We start from the raw sequence: 20000 nt of genomic DNA, 5'->3' as shown, positions 1-20000 counted from the left end.
GAGTTTGAGTTAGATAAAACAGCATAATTTAGCGCTTTTATAGTGATAGTCAATAATGATACATTGTAGCTATGAATGTGACACATTAACGTTAGCGCGTTCGCGAGGATGATGATGATGATGATGATGATGATGCGCGTTCACTCACCTTGACACTGCAGAAGAATCAAACGCTCGCGCGCCTGTCCAGTAAATGTCTGACAGCTGATCTAGTTCTCAGAGGACAGAGGTTATGGATGTGATGATGTCCGTGTGTGTGTATGTGTGTGTGTGTGACTCCTGGCTGGATGAGGGAAATATGTCCTCGTCTCGAGCGCATGTCATCATCACGCGAGCGCCCTCGTGCGGCTGCGCAGAAGGTCCACTGACTGCGCTTCAACAGTGTGTGTGAGGAGGATTTACTGTGTGTTTTGTATTTCATTTATTTTGCTGGTTTAAATACTTGTGAATTTAGACATCCGTGGTCTGTTGCTTCTGATGGAAAAAAATATAATAATAATGTTCTAAGAATTTATTTTTCTTATATACTATCTAAAAGGAATGCATGATGCAAAGAAGTATGATGCACACACACACACACACACACGCACACACACGCACACACATACACACACCTAAAAACAAACCGTTGGTTATAAACAGTAAAAAAAAATTTTTTATGAAATTATATTAACCAATTCTGCAAAAACTTCTTTGGGGATTAGGACTTTCACATCTCATTACAGTAATGTGTTCATTTCTCACCATCATTTGTAAAAGCACGTGCAATATTTAGAGGCTCTGATAGTGATGCCATGCAAAGTGATTATGTGTTTGGCAACAGTTCCTCTAACCCTAATTGATGGAGTTTGCAGCTTTTCATTTCTTAAGCCACCGTGTATGAAGAACATCATGGCCATAGGATCACAAAGCCACGATTCATCAGGCTCAGATTGCGTAAGAATGGTTGGGAGGAGAATGAAGAGTTATTTTCACACATGAATCGGCTCCTTAAATTCGGTGAAAGTCTTCGGGATGTGCTGGAGGAGACTTTACAGAGTGCTCTTGTGTTGACAATACAAGATCTTTAACAAAAAAATGATGCACATCTTGATGGAAATATCGGTAAAATATTTATTTCCATCAAGAGGTGCGTCAGTTTTTGGTCAAGATCTTTCTTCTGTGTCTGTTGTCTTTGGTTTACAAAGCTGTCATGTTCCTTGCACTATATGGATTATCTCCTGTTTTGGTGATAAAGTTGAATTGCATCAACTCTTCATTTTGCAGACATGTAGGGTGAATTGCCCTAATATGGGACATTTTTTGCATTGGGCACACTCTCGCCTTGGGCACCAAATAACCTAGAGCCAGCCCTGTGTGGGTCAGTCGTCTCCCTAATGTGGGACAGTCGTGTCCCTAATGTGGGACAGTCGTGTCCCTAATGTGGGACAGTCGTGTCCCTAATGTGGGACAGTCGTCTCCCTAATGTGGGACAGTCGTGTCCTTAATGTGGGACAGTCGTCTCCCTAATGTGGGACAGTCGTCTCCCTAATGTGGGACAGTCGTGTCCCTAATGTGGGACAGTCGTCTCCCTAATGTGGGACAGTCGTGTCCCTAATGTGGGACAGTCGTCTCCCTAATGTGGGACAGTCGTCTCCCTAATGTGGGACAGTCGTGTCCCTAATGTGGGACAGTCGTGTCCCTAATGTGGGACAGTCGTGTCCCTAATGTGGGACAGTCGTGTCCTTAATGTGGGACAGTCGTCTCCCTAATGTGGGACAGTCGTCTCCCTAATGTGGGACAGTCGTGTCCCTAATGTGGGACAGTCGTGTCCCTAATGTGGGACAGTCGTGTCCCTAATGTGGGACAGTCGTGTCCCTTATGTGGGACAGTCGTGTCCCTAATGTGGGACAGTCGTGTCCCTAATGTGGGACAGTCGTGTCCCTAATGTGGGACAGTCGTCTCCCTAATGTGGGACAGTCGTGTCCCTAATGTGGGACAGTCGTGTCCCTAATGTGGGACAGTCGTCTCCCTAATGTGGGACAGTCGTGTCCCTAATGTGGGACAGTCGTGTCCCTTATGTGGGACAGTCGTGTCCCTAATGTGGGACAGTCGTGTCCCTAATGTGGGACAGTCGTGTCCCTAATGTGGGACAGTCGTGTCCCTAATGTGGGACAGTCGTCTCCCTAATGTGGGACAGTCGTGTCCCTAATGTGGGACAGTCGTGTCCCTAATGTGGGACAGTCGTCTCCCTAATGTGGGACAGTCGTCTCCCTAATGTGGGACAGTCGTCTCCCTAATGTGGGACAGTCGTCTCCCTAATGTGGGACAGTCGTCTCCCTAATGTGGGACAGTGGGACAGTTTTGTCCCTAATGTGGGACAGTCGTGTCCCTAATGTGGGACAGTTTTGTCCACAATGTGGGACAGTCGTCTCCCTAATGTGGGACAGTCGTGTCCCTAATGTGGGACAGTCGTGTCCCTAATGTGGGACAGTTTTGTCCATAATGTGGGACAGTCGTCTCCCTAATGTGGGACAGTTTTGTCCCTAATGTGGGACAGTTTTGTCCATAATGTGGGACAGTCGTGTCCCTAATGTGGGACAGTCGTGTCCCTAATGTGGGACAGTTTTGTCCCTAACGTGGGACAGTCGTGTCCCTAATGTGGGACAGTCGTGTCCCTAATGTGGGACAGTTTTGTCCATAATGTAGGACAGTCGTCTCCCTAATGTGGGACAGTTTTGTCCATAATGTGGGACAGTCGTCTCCCTAATGTGGGACAGTCGTGTCCCTAATGTGGGACAGTTGTGTCCCTAATGTGGGACAGTCGTGTCCCTAATGTGGGACAGTCGTGTCCCTAATGTGGGACAGTTTTGTCCATAATGTGGGACAGTCGTCTCCCTAATGTGGGACAGTTTTGTCCATAATGTGGGACAGTCGTGTCCCTAATGTGGGACAGTCGTGTCCCTAATGTGGGACAGTCGTGTCCCTAATGTGGGACAGTCGTGTCCCTAATGTGGGACAGTCGTGTCCTTAATGTGGGACAGTCGTGTCCCTAATGTGGGACAGTCGTGTCCCTAATGTGGGACAGTCGTGTCCTTAATGTGGGACAGTCGTGTCCTTAATGTGGGACAGTCGTGTCCCTAATGTGGGACAGTCGTGTCCCTAATGTGGGACAGTCGTGTCCCTAATGTGGGACAGTCGTCTCCCTAATGTGGGACAGTCGTCTCTCTAATGTGGGACAGTCGTGTCCCTAATGTGGGACAGTCGTCTCCCTAATGTGGGACAGTCGTGTCCCTAATGTGGGACAGTCGTGTCCCGTGTCCCTAATGTGGGACAGTCGTGTCCCTAATGTGGGACAGTCGTCTCCCTAATGTGGGACAGTCGTCTCCCTAATGTGGGACAGTCGTGTCCCTAATGTGGGACAGTCGTGTCCCTAATGTGGGACAGTTTTGTCCCTAATGTGGGACAGTCGTGTCCCTAATGTGGGACAGTCGTGTCCCTAATGTGGGACAGTCGTGTCCCTAATGTGGGACAGTCGTGTCCCTAATGTGGGACAGTCGTGTCCTTAATGTGGGACACTGAAAAGCCTATGATAAAAGGCCAAAATGACCTTGATTCTTGTAGAATAGTAAAATCTTGGTAAAAGTTAGTCATTCTCTTGGTTATGGATGGATGAAACATGGATAATTGCACCTGGCGTAGAAGGAATGTCCAGACTGCAAAATCTTGTAGGAGTCACCCTCTGAAAGGAGGACTCTAGAGGACACCATGTCTCTGGATGAGTGAGCCCTCAGGGCCAAAGGTGAAGGCAAACTGCGCACCAGATAGGCCAGGGGAATAGCCTGAACTATCCACTTGCTGATGGTCTGTTTAGAAGCGGGGAGTCCCTTCTTGGGCGACCCGAAACACACCAGCAACTGGTCTGACTTCCGCCATTGAGAAGACTTCTGAACATAAATATTAAGAGCTCTGACAGGGCCGAGCCGATGAAGTCTCTAATCTTCTGCCGTCATGTGAGGTGGAGGGTGAAAAGCCAGCAGAACCGTAGGCCGTGCCGTATTAGAGGCACACAGCCTGGCCTGGGATGCAGGATAGCCTTAACCCTTCCAGGAGCAAACTCCAGGCACTCATGAGATATAGAGAGGGCCTGAAGATCTCCTACTCTTTTAGAGTTGTGATAGCTAAGAGAAAGGCTACCTTAAGAGGAAGGTTCTTGGCCTCAGCCGACTCTAAAGGTTTGAAGGGGGCCTCGACCCGCCCTTCGAGAACCACTGCCAGGTCCCATGTGGGAACTTTGGTCCCAGTCACAGGCCTCATCCTTCAAGCCCCACGGAGGAACTGTATGACCAGGCCATCACCCAGAGGAGTGTGGAAAGCCGCAATGGCAGCCCCATACACCTTCAGTGTGGACGGGGTAAGACCAGTAGAGAAGCGGTCTTGGAGGAGCTCCAGCACTGAAGTCACCGGGTAGTTAACTGGGTCCACCTCACGCTCTCAACACCAAACGGTGAAAACATTCCATGTTAGGCCGTACAAATTCCTTGTGGAAAGAGCTCTGGAGCTGAGTATGGTCTCGAGTCTCGACTACTCCTACTGACACGGGCCAGACCCACAGTTTCCATAACTCTGGCCGAGGGTGAAATATTGAGCCGCAGCCCGAAGAGATCCTACGTTTGCTAGGATCTCTTCCCCGAAGCCTTCTTGGCCTGGAGGACGGCGCTCAGGTCGCCCTGCTTCTGTGAAAGCGTCGATGCCTAAGCTCCTTGAGGAGGGGCTCTAGCTGTGGCGCTCTCCTCCTGTGTCTGCCTATAGGCCGAGGAGCTGGTGGATGACAGCGGCTGCCCGCTGGGGGCAGACCTCTTAGACTTAGAGCGGCGAGGGATATATTGTTTAAAGTCTGCAGACTGCTTCTTCGCCTCATGTCGACGACTGTGTAAACGGCGTCGCCGAACAGGCCAGAAGGCAAAATCAGGGCATCAAGGAGGAAAGCCCTGTCTTTCTCCTTGATGCCCGACAGATTTAACCAGAGGTGCCTCTCTGAGACCACCATAGCCGCCATAGAACGGCCGATAGCACGGGCCGTCTCTTTGGTGACTCGGAGAGACAAGTCTGCAGGCTTACGCAACTCCGCAGTATCTTCCAGAGTTGGTCCCTCGCCCTCATAGATGTCTTTAAGAAGGTCGGCCTGGTATGCTTGTAGTACTGCCATCGTGTGCAGACCCGCAGCCACATAAGCCCATATAATATCTTGGCAGGGTTTGGTGGTCTTTAGGGGTCTCTTTAGGGGTCTCTTCCACCCGAGGCATCATCCCATAACCATTTTCTCTCGCCCCCACAATGTTACTGTAGTCTTAAACTGGGGGTTTGGACAAACGAGAGGTGTGTGGCTTGTTGTGTAAATCGGGAAAAATGGTAGACCCCGGCATGGGCGTCAGTTTGGTTTGAGATGTGCTGGGGACAGAGACGCATTCGGAAGTGCATTTTCAGAAGTGCTGGGTTGATGCATTCATTTTTTTTCTCTTTCGCGCAGGTCATGTTTTGGAAAGATGTCCTGTAGCTTACTAATGTAAATAAATAAAAATGTATACAAAAATGTGATGATGTCCGACTCGTTTTATGAAGAAGAAAGCCTTAAGTTTTCAAAAATGACCCACTATTCTGCTTCATAAGTACCATGTTGACAATATGACATGACGTGGTTTAATGTACCTACAATGATTACCAAATTTCTCTCTCATATTGTTCTTCATAACCACTGAAAACAGTCCAAAAGTCAAATTATTATGGACGTTAACTTAAAAGTGGTGGGTACAAAATGACTCATGACGAAATCTGGTGGGTACGCGTCCCCACCGTCCCCACCGAAATCGACGCCTATGGACCCCGGTGATGAGGTTGCTCTCTGTGCTGCAGGAAGCGCTCGTCCAACTCGCTCCTGCCTTTCACGTGGCCAACTAATATTCAAGCGGTCCACGGCACGAGAGACAACCTCCACCAGTTCCTCATATGCGGGGACATGAAGTGGCGAATCTTCTCGTTCGCTCCCCAAAGTGCCATTCCGACGCAGTGCGAGTTCCCTCGAAAGGGAACAACAACCCAAACCTTAAACATCTGCAGTAACAGCATTATAATATCGTGTAACACTAAACCCTGTAAATAACCATCTTTGTCCCACAAAATCATGCCCCCCCAATCATTTTTGACTGACTGAAGTAAAGTCCCACATTAGGCTAACCAGACTGTCCCACGTTTCAAAATCACATTCCCTAAAGTGGGACACTAGGAAATTTGATAAAAATATATAGTCTAAACATACAAAGTGATACTATTTTTTGATGGACAAACATTTCATAAGCACATTAGGCCAAAAAGTAGCAGGATTGTTTTGTTTAAAAATAATTTATACTTTAGTTTGTCAAAACTGACATAGTCACTGACCTTTGGGTGGTCTTCACACAAGCTTTTTGAGGATTGCTCCACCCTCATATATGACTGAACATTTGAGAGGTCGTGTGATTTTGATCACATGACACCACAGCTTTGGCTAACCCATAGTTTAACTGGCATTCATGTGTTTATGGGGGACCTACAAAAACTAGACCTTAGGTGTCCCACATTAGGCAGTGTCCCACTTTAGGGCAGTTTACTGCTGTGTTAGTGAGCACATCTGAGCAAAACGCTAGCCTACATTTTTATTGATATTACAAAAAAATATTTTTCCATTGAAAAGAAAGTCTTACAGTCAAACAAAAGGAGTCATCATTTATACATAGATTTCACTCGTCCTCTAGACTGAGATGCTCATACTCCTCCTGTCAGGTGTGTGTTCTCCTGTCAGGTGTGTGTTCTCATGTCTGGTGTGTGTTCTCATGTCTGGTGTGTGTTCTCCTCCTGTCAGGTGTGTGTTCTCCTGTCAGGAGTGTGTTCTCCTGTCTGGTGTGTGTTCTTCTCCTGTACCGGAGCGGGACGTCCCGGGAGGGTGGCAGAACCCCGAGACCCGCGCGCCGGGTGTCAGGATCCAGCGGGACGCCATCGTCACACAGATGGAGATCGTAACGCCACAGAGTCACGGCCAGGAACTGCTTGATCTCGTTAAGTGCGAAGAAGCGCCCCGGACACTTGCTGACACCGGAGCCGAACGGCATCAAGAAGTGCTTCAGAAGTCGCCCGTTCCTGAAGAAATTAGTCTTGCGTTGACCGTTCTCATCTAGGAAGCGGTCGAATCTGAACTCCTAGAAACAGAAGAACATTGTTGGCTGCTGTCACATGTTTGGTAACAATCACATGCTGAGTCAGAGCTGGAACATGCCCTGGCTGGTGATTATCTGCAATCTCTGGCATACATTTTAGTTCAGTGCAAGCTACCTGTTTTACTTCCATGCATTAAACATATTATTCTAGAATTCAAAGTAATTCATAGATGTATATAATGTGCAGTGGAACATATGGTATAATTCTGGGCAAACCAATGTTAGAAATATGAAACATTTTGCCCTGTTCTCTTCCTGTTTCCTGTGCCATGTTTGTAGTCCCTTGTAGTTTTCTTGTTGAATAGTCTTTGATGTTTAGAGTTGGTAAAGTAAAGTCTGACTTTTTATCTCACTTTATAACACTTATATCACACAACCTTCTAAGTTCTCAGTAGTGACAGGAGAAACTAATCGTTTGTAACTTTAAATTAATTGAACCGAAACGAAGCGCTGGCGACCCCTGCTGGTCAGAACAGTGGAAATGCAGCGAAAACATGCGGAAAAGCCACGATTCCATCTGCATTTTCTTGCTCCCAACATTACATAAATGATCTAAAACCTCATTGATTAAAAGAATGTTTACTTGATATAAGTTTGCACACATACTGTAGGATCGGGGTAGATCTCGGGATCCAGGTGTATGAGCTGTGGGTAAAGAGCAACGTGATCTCCTCTCCTTATATCGGCTGTCTGACCCGAATCCAGCGTCAGAGTAAAGTCTTCATTAGCGACGCGGATCATCATGGAGGCGCTGGACAGGCGAAGAGCTTCCTCGATTATGCTCTCTGAAAAAACAAACATTCACTTAGATATCACATGCAATTGTGCAACCTATGTTGAAAAAACCTTAACTTGATCCAGAAATGTGCAGTAACTATCAACCGATCTCTAAACTGCCTTTTATTTCTGAGCTTTTATAGAAAGTAGTTTTCTCACAGCTCCAGTTTTATTTGAATTCTTTTAATATTTTGGACATCTGGCTTTAGATCATTACACAGCACTGAGTCAGCTCTGTTGAGGGTTACAAATGATATCTGGCTTGCTCTAGATTCAGGCTCTTGTGTTGTGCTGGTTTTGTTAGACCTGAGCGCTGCATTTGATACCATTGACCATTTTTTGATAAACAAATGAGTGCGGTTATTAGAGGAAGCTTTTTCCATTTAAGATCTATTGCAAAGTTGAAGAACCTTCTTTCAAGCAAAGATTTAGAAGTTGCAATTCATGCATTTGTAACATCACGATTAGACTATTGCAACTCTCTTTATTGTGGTCTTCCTCAATCTTCACTATCTCGATTACAAATTGTTCAAAATGCAGCTGCAAGACTCTTGACTGGGTCTAGAAAGAGGGATCATGTTTCTCCTGTTTTGGCATCCCTTCACTGTTTGTTTATAAGGCGTTGTCTGGCTGTGCACCAAGGTATATTTGTGATCTTATTGTGCCATACTGTCCTGCTAGGGCACTTAGATCTTCAAATCACTTACTTTTAAATGTGTCACGATGTCGCTACAAATTAAAGGGTGATCGGGCCTTTTCTGTGGCCCGGCCCAAGCTTTGGACTCGTCTCCCTTATCATGCGAGGTCTGCTCCTTCATTGGACATTTTTAAATCTACTCTGAAAACACATTTTTATTCTTTAGCTTTTGGAAACTTGTAATTGTTTTGTGTTAAATGTGCTTTATAAATAAAAGTTGTTGTTGTTGTTGTATTTAATTAAAATAAAAAAATTAATCAATAAGTGCTAATTATACAAATATTAGGCAACACCAATTCCCGAGACAGCAGGTCGAGTGATCAGTAATCAGAATAAAAGTTTCATTTTGAGCGTGGTATCGCTTCAATATTGCACAATTATCTGCCACTGGTGTAAGACAAATAATATTGTTTCCGTTTGAATTAAGATTATTTTTCTTACCCCTTGTTTTAAGCAAAAACTCACTTCATTTTGAATTCCCCCCCCCCAGAAAACAAGACATAATATCTTATGGAATTTTACTACTTTAGAAAATTCATCTTGATTTAAATTTTTTTAGTTATTTGGACTGGAAACAAGACAAAAATACTGAGTTTGCAGTGATATGCTTGTCTAAAACATCTGTTCTGAACCGGTGCCAACTAGGAGGGAGCTAATAAATCTTAATGTCTTCAGTTTCCCGAAGGCCCCCTAGAGGTCAACGTCCTCCTTGTTCAAAACCATATTTATATACTAATTTTTTTCTCTACCAGAGAGCAAGAGCCCAAAAAAAGAGAAACTTCACTAGCCGAACTTCTACATCAACGTATTCAAACCTGCAACACTGAAAATTAGAAAATTAAGTTTCGAAAATTCCAAGACATTCTTAATCACGATACAAAGTAATCATGACAATTACACTTGAACATGTCTTAGATATCTGAGTAGAGTAAGAAATCACTGACCTAATACAGTCATAGAGTCCAGCTGCTCTCCAGAAAGCTCGATTCGTTGGTCCTGGTTGTTTAATTCCTGGCCGGACAGAACGCTGTTGATCTCTGTGCGAGCAGCGGTGAGAGCGTCCACAGATCTGAGGATCAGAACACACACACACACACACACACACACACACACACACAATGGCTTACACTCCATTCATGTTCACTATCATCAAACGGGCCAATAGTGAGTCTGAGACAATCTAGCATTCTGATTTAAAGTGGTGGAAATCCAGCATTTAATGTAGTTTATGAGTCTATGTGGTGTTTTTAATCTGCTTTAAGACAAACCATGTGTAAATTCATAAGTCGACAGCATTGCTGAGTATTTCCTCCTTAAAACTGCAGTGAACCAAAGACAGTCTCAAAAACACGCTTTGAAATCGCTGGTGTTTCTGACGTCACAAACTACCTTGTAACCAATCAGATCAACGTGTGATCGTCAACCAGTGGATCTCTGAGCTGAGTGAGTGAGTGGAGGCGGGGCTCATTTGCATATTCATAGAACCACGCATACTAAATGAGGCGAGGGTGTCAAGTTACTTTCAAGACATTTTAAGGCATGAAGACATTTTTTTTTCATGGAAAAAATTCCTAAACGTCATTTTGGTGATCAAAGACGAGTTTTAAGGGATAAAATCATTGACTTTTTTGTTTAGCTATCAGCGGTGAGCTTGTAGTATAACACATTTCATTGTCAGTATTAATGCTGTTACATATTTAACATGCATTGATTTGATCATAACACATGATTACCTGAGTGTGTAATACAGACTCCAGAAAGCCGCCGGAAGAGTATTAGCCTGTGACGCCCATAACATACACACATGTGTTCGTGCTTTTCCAGTTTCATCCAAATGCATGCGATTGAAACCCTCCATTCTGCGGTGAATCAGATCCGAGATGCACTTCCGCTGGTAAAGTGCCTCATGCATGAGTTCCTCGGCTAAAGCTTCTCTCGCTCTCCACACTCGCGGGATCAATCCGATGGGAACGCCAGCCGCCAGGAACGGGAACGCATGATCGAACGCCAGAAACTCCCGCATGCGTGTTCTGCCGGCCTGGAGGAACCCTGGGTCTCTCCCGAAGAGCGTGAAGAACCCGGCCTCGAACATGATGCGGTTCGTGAAGCTCTGAAGACCTTCTTCCAGCCACTGGTGTTCGGACTCGTTCTCTCGGTCCAGAACCGTCTGTAGGTTGAACATCATGGACTCGCCGAGCTCCTGTAGAGACGGGCCTTGAAGAGTCTGTTGAAACAGGCCGTGAACTTCCCTGTAACTCTCACTGACCTGTGGATCGTTGAAGTCGGTGTGACCGAAGACCTGTGTGTGTGTGTGTGTGTGAGAGAGAGAGAGAGAGAAACAGACACACAAGAGAATCAAGATCAAACCCAGGTTTACATCCCAGACAGCAACATAGTGTCGGCCCAGATCCGGCCCACATCTGATACACACGGATTCCACACGGCTCAGATGTGGGCCGGATCTGGGCCGACACTGTTGCATTTATCCATTTTATTCAAAGTGACTGAACTGAGGAACATCACAAGGATTTCATTAGGCAGACTCAGCCCTCAGTGAGGGTATGATTAAAAATATAATAATAATATATTGTTTATATACTAAGGTAGGCATGGACAATACAGTAGACTCTACACTACCTTTCAAGTCAATCCCTGAATATTCAATCAATTTCTAATCATTTTAAATAACCAGCTAATATTCATTAAGAATATAGACAAACTTTATATTACTGTAGTTGTCTAGACTGGCAATATGTAGGTTCATATTTTTTTATATTTTTTTCAACACATCTACATTTCTCATTCTCATTCATGGGGATAACACGGAAAATGTGCCATGATTAAGTGCCCCACTTTATTTAAATGAAATACATACTATTCTCTCGCTTTTACTCACGAGCCGGTGATTACCCCTTCAGAGGTCAAAGGTCAGAGGTCACCCCTGCCACAGGTTGCCAGTGTTCATTTAAAGCTCTCACTGCTCGTTATAGCATGAGCTCAGCGTTGCATGACTAGTTTAGACATGCAAACTTCAACAAGCTTGTCAAAACTGCAGCTCAGACAGAAGGAATGTAATGTTGTTGTTTAATACCTGTACGAAAGAGAAGAGATAATTGCTCTGTGTGTGTGTGTGTGTGTGTGTGTCAAGTTCATTTTCAAAAACCTGTACTTGCAGAAAGTATGTTAATAAAAGGCCACTTAAGTGCACTTAAAGTGAGTGAATGGAGGCGGGGCTCATTTGCATATTCATAGAACCGCGTATACTAAATGAGGCAAGGGTGTCGAGTTACATTCAAGATATTTTAAGGCATGAAGAATGTTTTTGAAGGAAATTTTCTTTTAAATATGTAATTTTAGTGATCAAAGATGAGTTTTAGGGGATACAGTTATGGACTACAGGGGGACTTTAAAGTACACTTATTTTGATTTGTTATGACGTGTTATTATTTTGAGGTGTGTTATGATGAGCTCTGATTAATGTCCTTCAGACAGACGTGGTGTAATAGATGTCACGCCTGTAATAATGCAATCCCATAATGCAATGCTTCGCTCTGTTTACAGAGAGCCTGGGTTGTGCCAGTTACCCAATGCTTTCTTATCAGGAGAACGGTAATCAGTAACTTGATGCATTTTATCCCATTGAAAAAGAGAATTTCCTGGTGTGTTTTCCAAGTTTTCATGGGTTGAATGACTTGTGTTAAAAGCGTGTTGAAATACGAATGTGAATCAAGATTATCCATAGATGTCTACATGCTTAGATACATGTGGTGGGACGTACAGAGTTTCCTTTTTTTTTAACAAATTAATTTAATGCTTGTGGGTAATTAGTGTCCAATTATGTGCCGCGAGGGAGTGGATTTCTCCTGTGACAACTGAACTCTTTTTATCAACACGTGCGCGCTCGATCTAGGCGTGTTTGGGTGACGCATGCTCTCCAGCATGATTCTCGTGATCGCAGTGTTTTGTTTCTTTCTTTTCTTCAACTAGTTCTGTGTGTTTATAGTTTGTGTTTTTTTGTACATTTATTTTACTATCTTTTTCAGTGTATTCTTTGAATGTTTGTTGTGTAATTGTGTTCTTTATTTGATTATTTTTGTGAAGTTGTCTTAGTGTGTTTTGTTTTGCTTGAAGGGTGCAGTGAGAAGGAGATTGAGGTGAATATACACCTAGCTTTGATACCAAATCCTGATCTCCATCTTTGTAACGGTTTCATGATTTTCTGATTTATTCATTTAAATGTTTATTTGTTTGTCGTAATTAAGTGTTCTTGTTTGAGATCATTTTGACTTCATTATAGGAGCCGAGGCTTCCGGGCAGGCCGCTAGTAGGCCCTCACGTGTGGAGGTTTGGTCACAGAGTGCTGTGCGTTCATGCTTGAGCTTATTGGTGTGTGTGTGTTGATACCTATGCACAGGGTGGTAAGAGTGATTATAGGAGCCTTGTGCTCACTAAATAGTGTACCTGCCCTTATTAAGCCTCGGTCTCCTTTTTGGGTTCACTAGAGCCGTGAATGTCGAGTGATGAATGCTGACCCAGTCTTTTAATGCTGTCTTTTAAGATTGTTGCTTGAATAAAGCTTTTTGTATTTTTTTTTTTTGTATCCACGTCTCCGGCCCTTCTTCGATAATAACGTTCCTGTGTCCTTTTTTTTGTGGGTTATTAAATTCATGAGTATTAATATTTCCCTGTTAAACAGGGTGGCGTAGTCGTGCATTTGTAGAATTAGTCTGTGAGTTGCTCCCCTTGAGCGGCGCCACGCTACACATATTTGGGTTAAAGTGTTACCTTTAGAAAGCAAAATCACAACTCAGATTTCTTTGAAGTCCCCCTGTGGTGAAAATCCAGCGTTTAATGTTGTTTATGTGTCTATGTGGTGTTTTTAATATGCTTGAAGACAAACCATGTGTAGATTCATAAGTCGACAGCATTGCTGAGTATTTCCTCCTTAAAACTGCAGTGAACCAAAGACAGTCTCAAAAACACGCTTTGAAATCGCTGGTGTTTCTGACGTCACAAACTACCTTGTAACCAATCAGATCAACGTGTGATCGTCAACCAGTGGATCTCTGAGCTGAGTGAGTGAGTGGAGGCGGGGCTCATTTGCATATTCATAGAACCGCGCATACTAAATGAGGCAAGGGTGTCGAGTTACATTCAAGATATTTTAAGGCATGAAGAATGTTTCTGAAGGACAAAAATATTTAAAAATGTAATTTTGGTGATCAAAGATGAGTTTAAAGGGATACAATTATTATAGTTCAGTAATACTATATCATAATATTTCAGTTGTTAAAGGCAACAAAAGGAGATTTTTGCTAGGGTCTCCTAAAGCTACTCGGCTTTGAAAGAGAAATCACAAAGAAACCAGAGATGAAAATGAACATGCGACTGGAGATCATAAAGTCCAGGCTTGTTTCATCACTTACCCGGCGCGAAACACCAAGAGAGAACTTCTTAAAGTCAAGATTTCTGCTTTGCCGAACCACAGTGGAAAAAGAAAAAGGGTCTGTGACGAAAGTGAAGTATTTCCCAGCAATGGCACATGTGAAAACATCCCCATATTTCTTTTGCGTCTCTCTTAAGAAGCCTAAAGGGTTTGAGGCGTAATCCAGAGTGACTCCGATGATCGGGATCCAGCCAGAGACCAGCGGAGGCTCCCCGGGGCGCCTGCGATCACACAACATCTCACATAATCACATAATCATAGGACATCTCAAAGTATTTTAAAAAATAAATCGTCACATTTGATGTGGGCTTATAGTGTGGGAAATGTTCTCCGTTAGGACAAGACTAAAGGCCTGTTCACACTACGATAACTATAAAGATAACGATAGTTCTAAAAATCGTCCTCCATATTAAAGCTACACTGTGTAGGATTTACTCCCATCTAGCGGTGAAATTGTTTATGACTACCAACTGAACAATACTTTCCAGCCCCTCCCATTCCGAGGGCGTTTTAACTGGTATTATTTCAGATCTGCCGGCAGTCGTGAGTAATCTCCCCTTCGCATTCGTCACGGTGCCACTGAGTGTCAAAACGCGAAAGGCGAAGCTTGAATTTCCAGGTATGTCCCTCTTTGGCGAATGTATTTTCAAGATGGATGCGCAACATGGCTGCCGCCATTCGAGCGACTCACTCGTATGTATTCTAAATGGCAGATTATACACTTACGAGAATACTTAATTAGTTGGTTGAAGTGATTACACATTAATGAGAACGTATAATTTTGAAAGAACAAAGTGTTTTTTGCTAAAAATCAACTTAAAATATTACACAGTGTAGCTTTAAAATAGCAGACGACATTGTGGAGTTAATCAGTAGCACCTCACTGCAGTACACGAACGAGATCCAGGGGGCGGAGCTGGGTCCAGATCTAAGGGGTGGAGATGGGTAGGTTTAGGGGTGGGTTTAGGGATCAGGGGGTGGAGTTGGGTAGGTTTAGGGGTGGGTTTAGGGATCAGGGGGTGGAGTTGGGTAGGTTTAGGGGTGGGTTTAGGGATCAGGGGGTGGAGTTGGGTAGGTTTAGGGGTGGGTTTAGGGATCAGGGGGTGGAGTTGGGTAGGTTTAGGTATATGTAAGGTGGGAGGAGTTGGATCTGGATCTGGATCCAACTCCTCCCCCCTGGATTTCGTGTTAATCGGCGAGTCCAGAAAAATTCACTGTTTGACAAGTCAAGTCAAATTAGTTAAGCTAAAAAAAAAGTTTTTAACAAAGATATTTAGAGTGGGATCTGATATTTTCATTATATAATACATTGTGATCCGTCTATTGATGCGAAACCACACATTTTAACATAATTAACGCTGTTCACCATATATAAAATGATTAATATTCTATATTTTTTAATATAATCTCGTCTGTTAATTGAGTGAGTCTAACATAAAGCTGCAGTAACATTACGAGCAGATGTAACACACCTTATCATATGTGTGGTAGCCTATGTCTCATTAAGTTGTGAAAAACTGTAATAACTCAAGAGTGAACGTGTAGTGAATGATCTCTCACCTTCTCCGCGAGTGTCCGCAGATCCACACGATCAGAAGCGTCAGGAGAAGCGCAGAAACTACGACTAAACACGAAGACATTTCGGTGAAATGTTCCTTGATCTTTTCTCTGAACTACATTTTAATAGCGCGTTCCCAGACCTCGCCTTTAGGCGCGCCCCCGCAGCGCGCTCGACGCAACACACACACACACACACACACACACACACACACACACACACACACACACGTGCTTTCTATTATCCAGGCGAATTCTTCCTGAGTTTGATTCTTCCTCACTGATGCATACTATAGCTACAGTGTTTCTGTAAGGATTTAAGTCGTCACCTTTATATTTAATAGCGCGTTATACAGTACAGATTGTTTTTACAGTGATTTGGTTTGTAATTATACAACAATAGAGGCCTAATGTTCAAAATAAAAAATGAAAATAAATGAGACACTTAAACCCCTGTGTGAACTCGAGAGGAACTGACTTCTAGATTAAGATCTCTGTTGGTCTTCATGGTTTCTGCTGCGATGACTTTGATACTTTTTAAAATGTTGCTTAAGTTTCCAAATAGTTTTCAGGGCCACAGCATAGAGAAATGCCTGCTTGGATAATAAAGAATAACTTCATATTTCAGGTTGCAGGACTCAAACTGCGGTAAATGATCTCATTGGGAAAGTTAGAGGCAGTTAGTGGTCAGAATTTACACATTTCCTATTACGAACTAACCGTGTTATTGACTAACCGCAACTGAAACACGGCGATTAAACACACGGAACTCACAACATTATATTACATTCTCATTTAATATGTACAGACTTTGAACTGTATTTTCCTTTAAGAAGTGATTCCAATCATATTTCAAGCAATTCAAAACCATCATGTTGAACAGTGCACATCTGAAGCGTCTCAGCTGAAGGACATAATACATTATTTATCAGCTTTAATATATCGGACATATTTTCTTATCGGCCGATACCGATAACATTAAAACTGAACACACAGTATATCGGCTGATACTGATATGGTGGATGAAGTATGGTGCATCCCGAAGAGTGTTGTGTGAAACCACTGAAGTGTATTTTTACATCCATATCTGGAAAATAATTAAATAAATGATGCAAACAGAACTGAATTCTAATGGCAAAATGAAATAATAATATTAAGATCTATGACATCTGATCTCTTTCAATATGCAGATAGGGCCGTTTTGTCAGATACCAAAATATACTATGCCTGACAAAAATATTACAATAATAAATCAATATCATCACAGTAAAAAACTAAAACAACATAAGTAATTAAATAATATGACAAAACTTAAAATTCCTTATTTTATAAATTAATAAAAAAAACAAAAAAAAACATGATCAATCACATTCGATAAACGTTCACAATTCTGAACAGGTACTGACATGACCAAAATCAATTTCATGATATTAGTAATTTAATATTTTTATGTAATTTTATATATATTTTTACATTTTTAATTTATCTTAAAATATATTTAAAATATTTTTAACTTTAAATTTAGCAGATGCAAATTACAAGCAATTTGACAATATAAATGTCATAAACTGTCAGTTTAGTTTTCATTTTCATGGAGGCGGGGCTCATTTGCATATTCATAGAACCGCGCATACTAAATGAGGCAAGGGTGTCGAGTTACACTCAAGATATTTTAATTCAAAGCATTAAGAAATTTTCTTCAAGGAAAAACTGTCATTCTTAAAGGACTGTTATAATAAAATGTGGAACCACCGTACCAGTTTTAATCTTTCTTTTAATCTTTAATCTTTCTATCTTTACAGTAACGGTATATTGTGCAACACTAGTGTAGTAAAGATGTTGCTGATGATTGAGACGATTAAACAAGTTTAGACAGTTCACTCTCTCCTGTTGCTTCGGCTGTGTTTCATTCTCAATCCCTCTCTCCCTCAGAGTCTCAGGAGAGTAAAAGATGATTTAATGATTCATGTGTGTCGTGTTCATCATTACTCAGCTGTGAGTAAACCTCACTCAACACAATCACAAACCCTGAGTCACTGACGACCGAACGCTTGATCAGGGTGAATCATGGCACTTCATAAGAAAGTCCAAAATACAGTTTTTTAGGGGCACTGCATTAGAAATAGCTGATACAAGACTATGTGGAAACTATGATTCAGAAAATTAAATTCAGTCATTATACCAACAAATCAACACAATGTGCTGTAATCTAAATGAGAGGCGGTTAGTGGTCAGGATTTACACATTTCCTGAGAACTACAGTTTAAACACTCTTAGTAACAGTCTAACGGGAACATCCCATATATATATATATATATATATATATATATGCAAACCTCATATGAAAACATGTGATTACAGATGTGACATTACTCACTCAAAAGTGGGTAAAAAAACTTTTTTTTACTTTACTTTTTTTACTTTCAGTGAAATTAATGCGGTAACACTTTCCAATAAGGTTCATTAGTTAACATTAATGTATTATGAACTAACAATGAGCAATACATTTGTTACAGTATTTATAAATCTTTGTTAATGTTAGTTAATGAAATACAGTTGTTCATGTTAGTTCACAGGAACTGATGTTAACTAGAATTTAGTAATAGTAAGTGTTGAAATTAAAAATGCTGTATAAATTCAGTTCATTATTAGTTAATGCCAACTAATGTTAACTAATGAACGTTATTGTAAAGTGTTACCGTTAATGCTATATTTTAGTTCAATAAATGTTTTGTAAAAAAAATGATGCACCCAATTATTTCTGTATAAAATAATAAAAATATGCTTGAAACAGGTTTTGCACTCTTCCAGTCGGCCTTGCCTCTTGCTTTGGAGACAAAAACACAAACTGAAGCACAGATTCTCCTGGCCAATCTCTAACACTGGAAAACAGGAAAATCAGGAAATCTGCTGTTCGTGGCTCCTGTCGAGTGGACTTATAGGGTCTTTCTTGAGGGAAATACCCTTGTGTTTGTGGACTACACACACACACACACACACACATCATGCTGTGACTCCCTCTACTGGACAACATTAATATCAGTCTTCATCTTCAGCTCCTGAGCTCATGGAAATGCGTCTCTACTATAGCACGCATTGTGTTTATCGCGCAATCTATACGCGACAATTAGTTCTTGCGTGCGTATGATACGCAGTTTATTGCGTGTAATACACACGCACACTATACACCATTAATCCTACCCAAACATATAATACATCCATAACCCCACACCACTAGTACTGTACGGTGTGGGGTTACGGATGTATTATAAGTAGGGGAGAGCGGGGCACAGCCTAACGCTTTTTGACTTTCTCAGCTTGTGTAAATCTACTTATGGTTCAGAGTATTTACTTTTTAATTTCCCACATGTCTAGTACAATTATGTGTTTTTGTTTTATTAATACATTATATACTTTTTTCTTGATATACCCCGAAAGAATGGAAGTGAAATGTGACGACATGCCCCATAGGTGGGGTACATTGTAACATGAGCATATGACAGCTTAAAATGTTATCTGATCTAATAAAACTATACAAAACAAACTTAAATATTTTCTAAATAAAATACAATTAAAAAACTTTTTCATATAAAATAATGGCAATTTTTAATAATTAAATATAAACTAATTTTTGAGTTTTGACTACGAACACATGAAAACACAGCTATACAACATAGTTCAAAACAAATAAATAATTAGTAATTTCTGAGCCTTGACTCTCAGTCTTTATTCACCTTTTTCTCACGTTTTCTTAATAGAGTTAATAAAAGTATAGAATATAATAGCATATTTCTAATAGGGGCACATTGTAACGCAGTGTGACAACATGCCCCGCCTGCACAACTGGGACTTAAACCCTGCTAGTGTCTTCTGCTAGCTAGCGAAGCATTAAATAACTATCTCAACTGTTAAATAACATCTTGCAGATTAAAATAATATCAGATTTGTCTTATTTTAAATAAACACAAAAAATAGAGATGAAAATTTAACTTAAGTATGAAATTTACTTGCTATGGTTTAATAAATGTCTATGGATATCTTCCAAAAAAAAGTAATTTTGGCGGATTTTTTCTTTCTTTTCTATATAGTGTTGATATGGCAACTAGTAAATACACAAAGTTTCGTCATCCAAGCATGTGCGGAAGTATTTAAAACAAGCGTGTTACAACTAGCCCCGCGTTAGGTTGTGCCCCGCGCTCCCCTACTATAGTACACCTGTAACCCTGAACCACCCATGCGTGTCATATGCACGTAAAAACGCATTTTCGCGTATAAATTGCACGATAAACACAGC

The 20000-nt window shown here is 41.9% G+C and overlaps 2 protein-coding genes across 2 annotated transcripts in view; both read right to left on the bottom strand.

The window, feature by feature from the left end:
* sdcbp (syndecan binding protein (syntenin)) overlaps nucleotides 1-330 on the bottom strand; it is a 10755-nt gene extending 10425 nt beyond the window's left edge. The window contains exon 1 of the mRNA XM_081347059.1: nucleotides 149-330. The gene's annotated coding sequence lies outside the window, so the exon portion shown is untranslated. The remainder of the gene's footprint in view (nucleotides 1-148) is intronic.
* A 6323-nt stretch (nucleotides 331-6653) lies between these two features.
* cyp7a1b (cytochrome P450, family 7, subfamily A, polypeptide 1b) lies at nucleotides 6654-15864 on the bottom strand. Its single transcript, XM_081359273.1, has 6 exons — nucleotides 15710-15864; nucleotides 14130-14370; nucleotides 10437-11002; nucleotides 9648-9772; nucleotides 7836-8014; nucleotides 6654-7211 (listed from the first exon to the last, which is right to left on the bottom strand). Exons 1-6 carry the CDS (start codon nucleotides 15787-15789, stop codon nucleotides 6828-6830), a joined length of 1575 nt encoding a protein of 524 aa, XP_081215399.1. The 5' UTR covers nucleotides 15790-15864; the 3' UTR covers nucleotides 6654-6827.
* Between the last annotated feature and the right edge of the window lie 4136 nt (nucleotides 15865-20000).

Source organism: Scardinius erythrophthalmus, assembly GCF_964197995.2.
Source record: "Scardinius erythrophthalmus genome assembly, chromosome: 2".
Taxonomy (NCBI): Eukaryota; Metazoa; Chordata; class Actinopteri; order Cypriniformes; family Leuciscidae; genus Scardinius; species Scardinius erythrophthalmus.
This window is presented reverse-complemented; position numbering and strand designations above follow the sequence as displayed.

Coding starts and splice junctions, on each gene's coding strand:
- cyp7a1b (XM_081359273.1), bottom strand. CDS start 15,789: ATGTCTTCGTGTTTAGTCGTAGTTTCTGCGCTTCTCCTGACGCTTCTG. Junction 14,371..15,709: donor TGCGGACACTCGCGGAGAAG/GTGAGAGATCAT, acceptor GTGTGATCGCAG/GCGCCCCGGGGAGCCTCCGC. Junction 8,015..9,647: donor GGACTCTATGACTGTATTAG/GTCAGTGATTTC, acceptor TTGTTTTTTCAG/AGAGCATAATCGAGGAAGCT.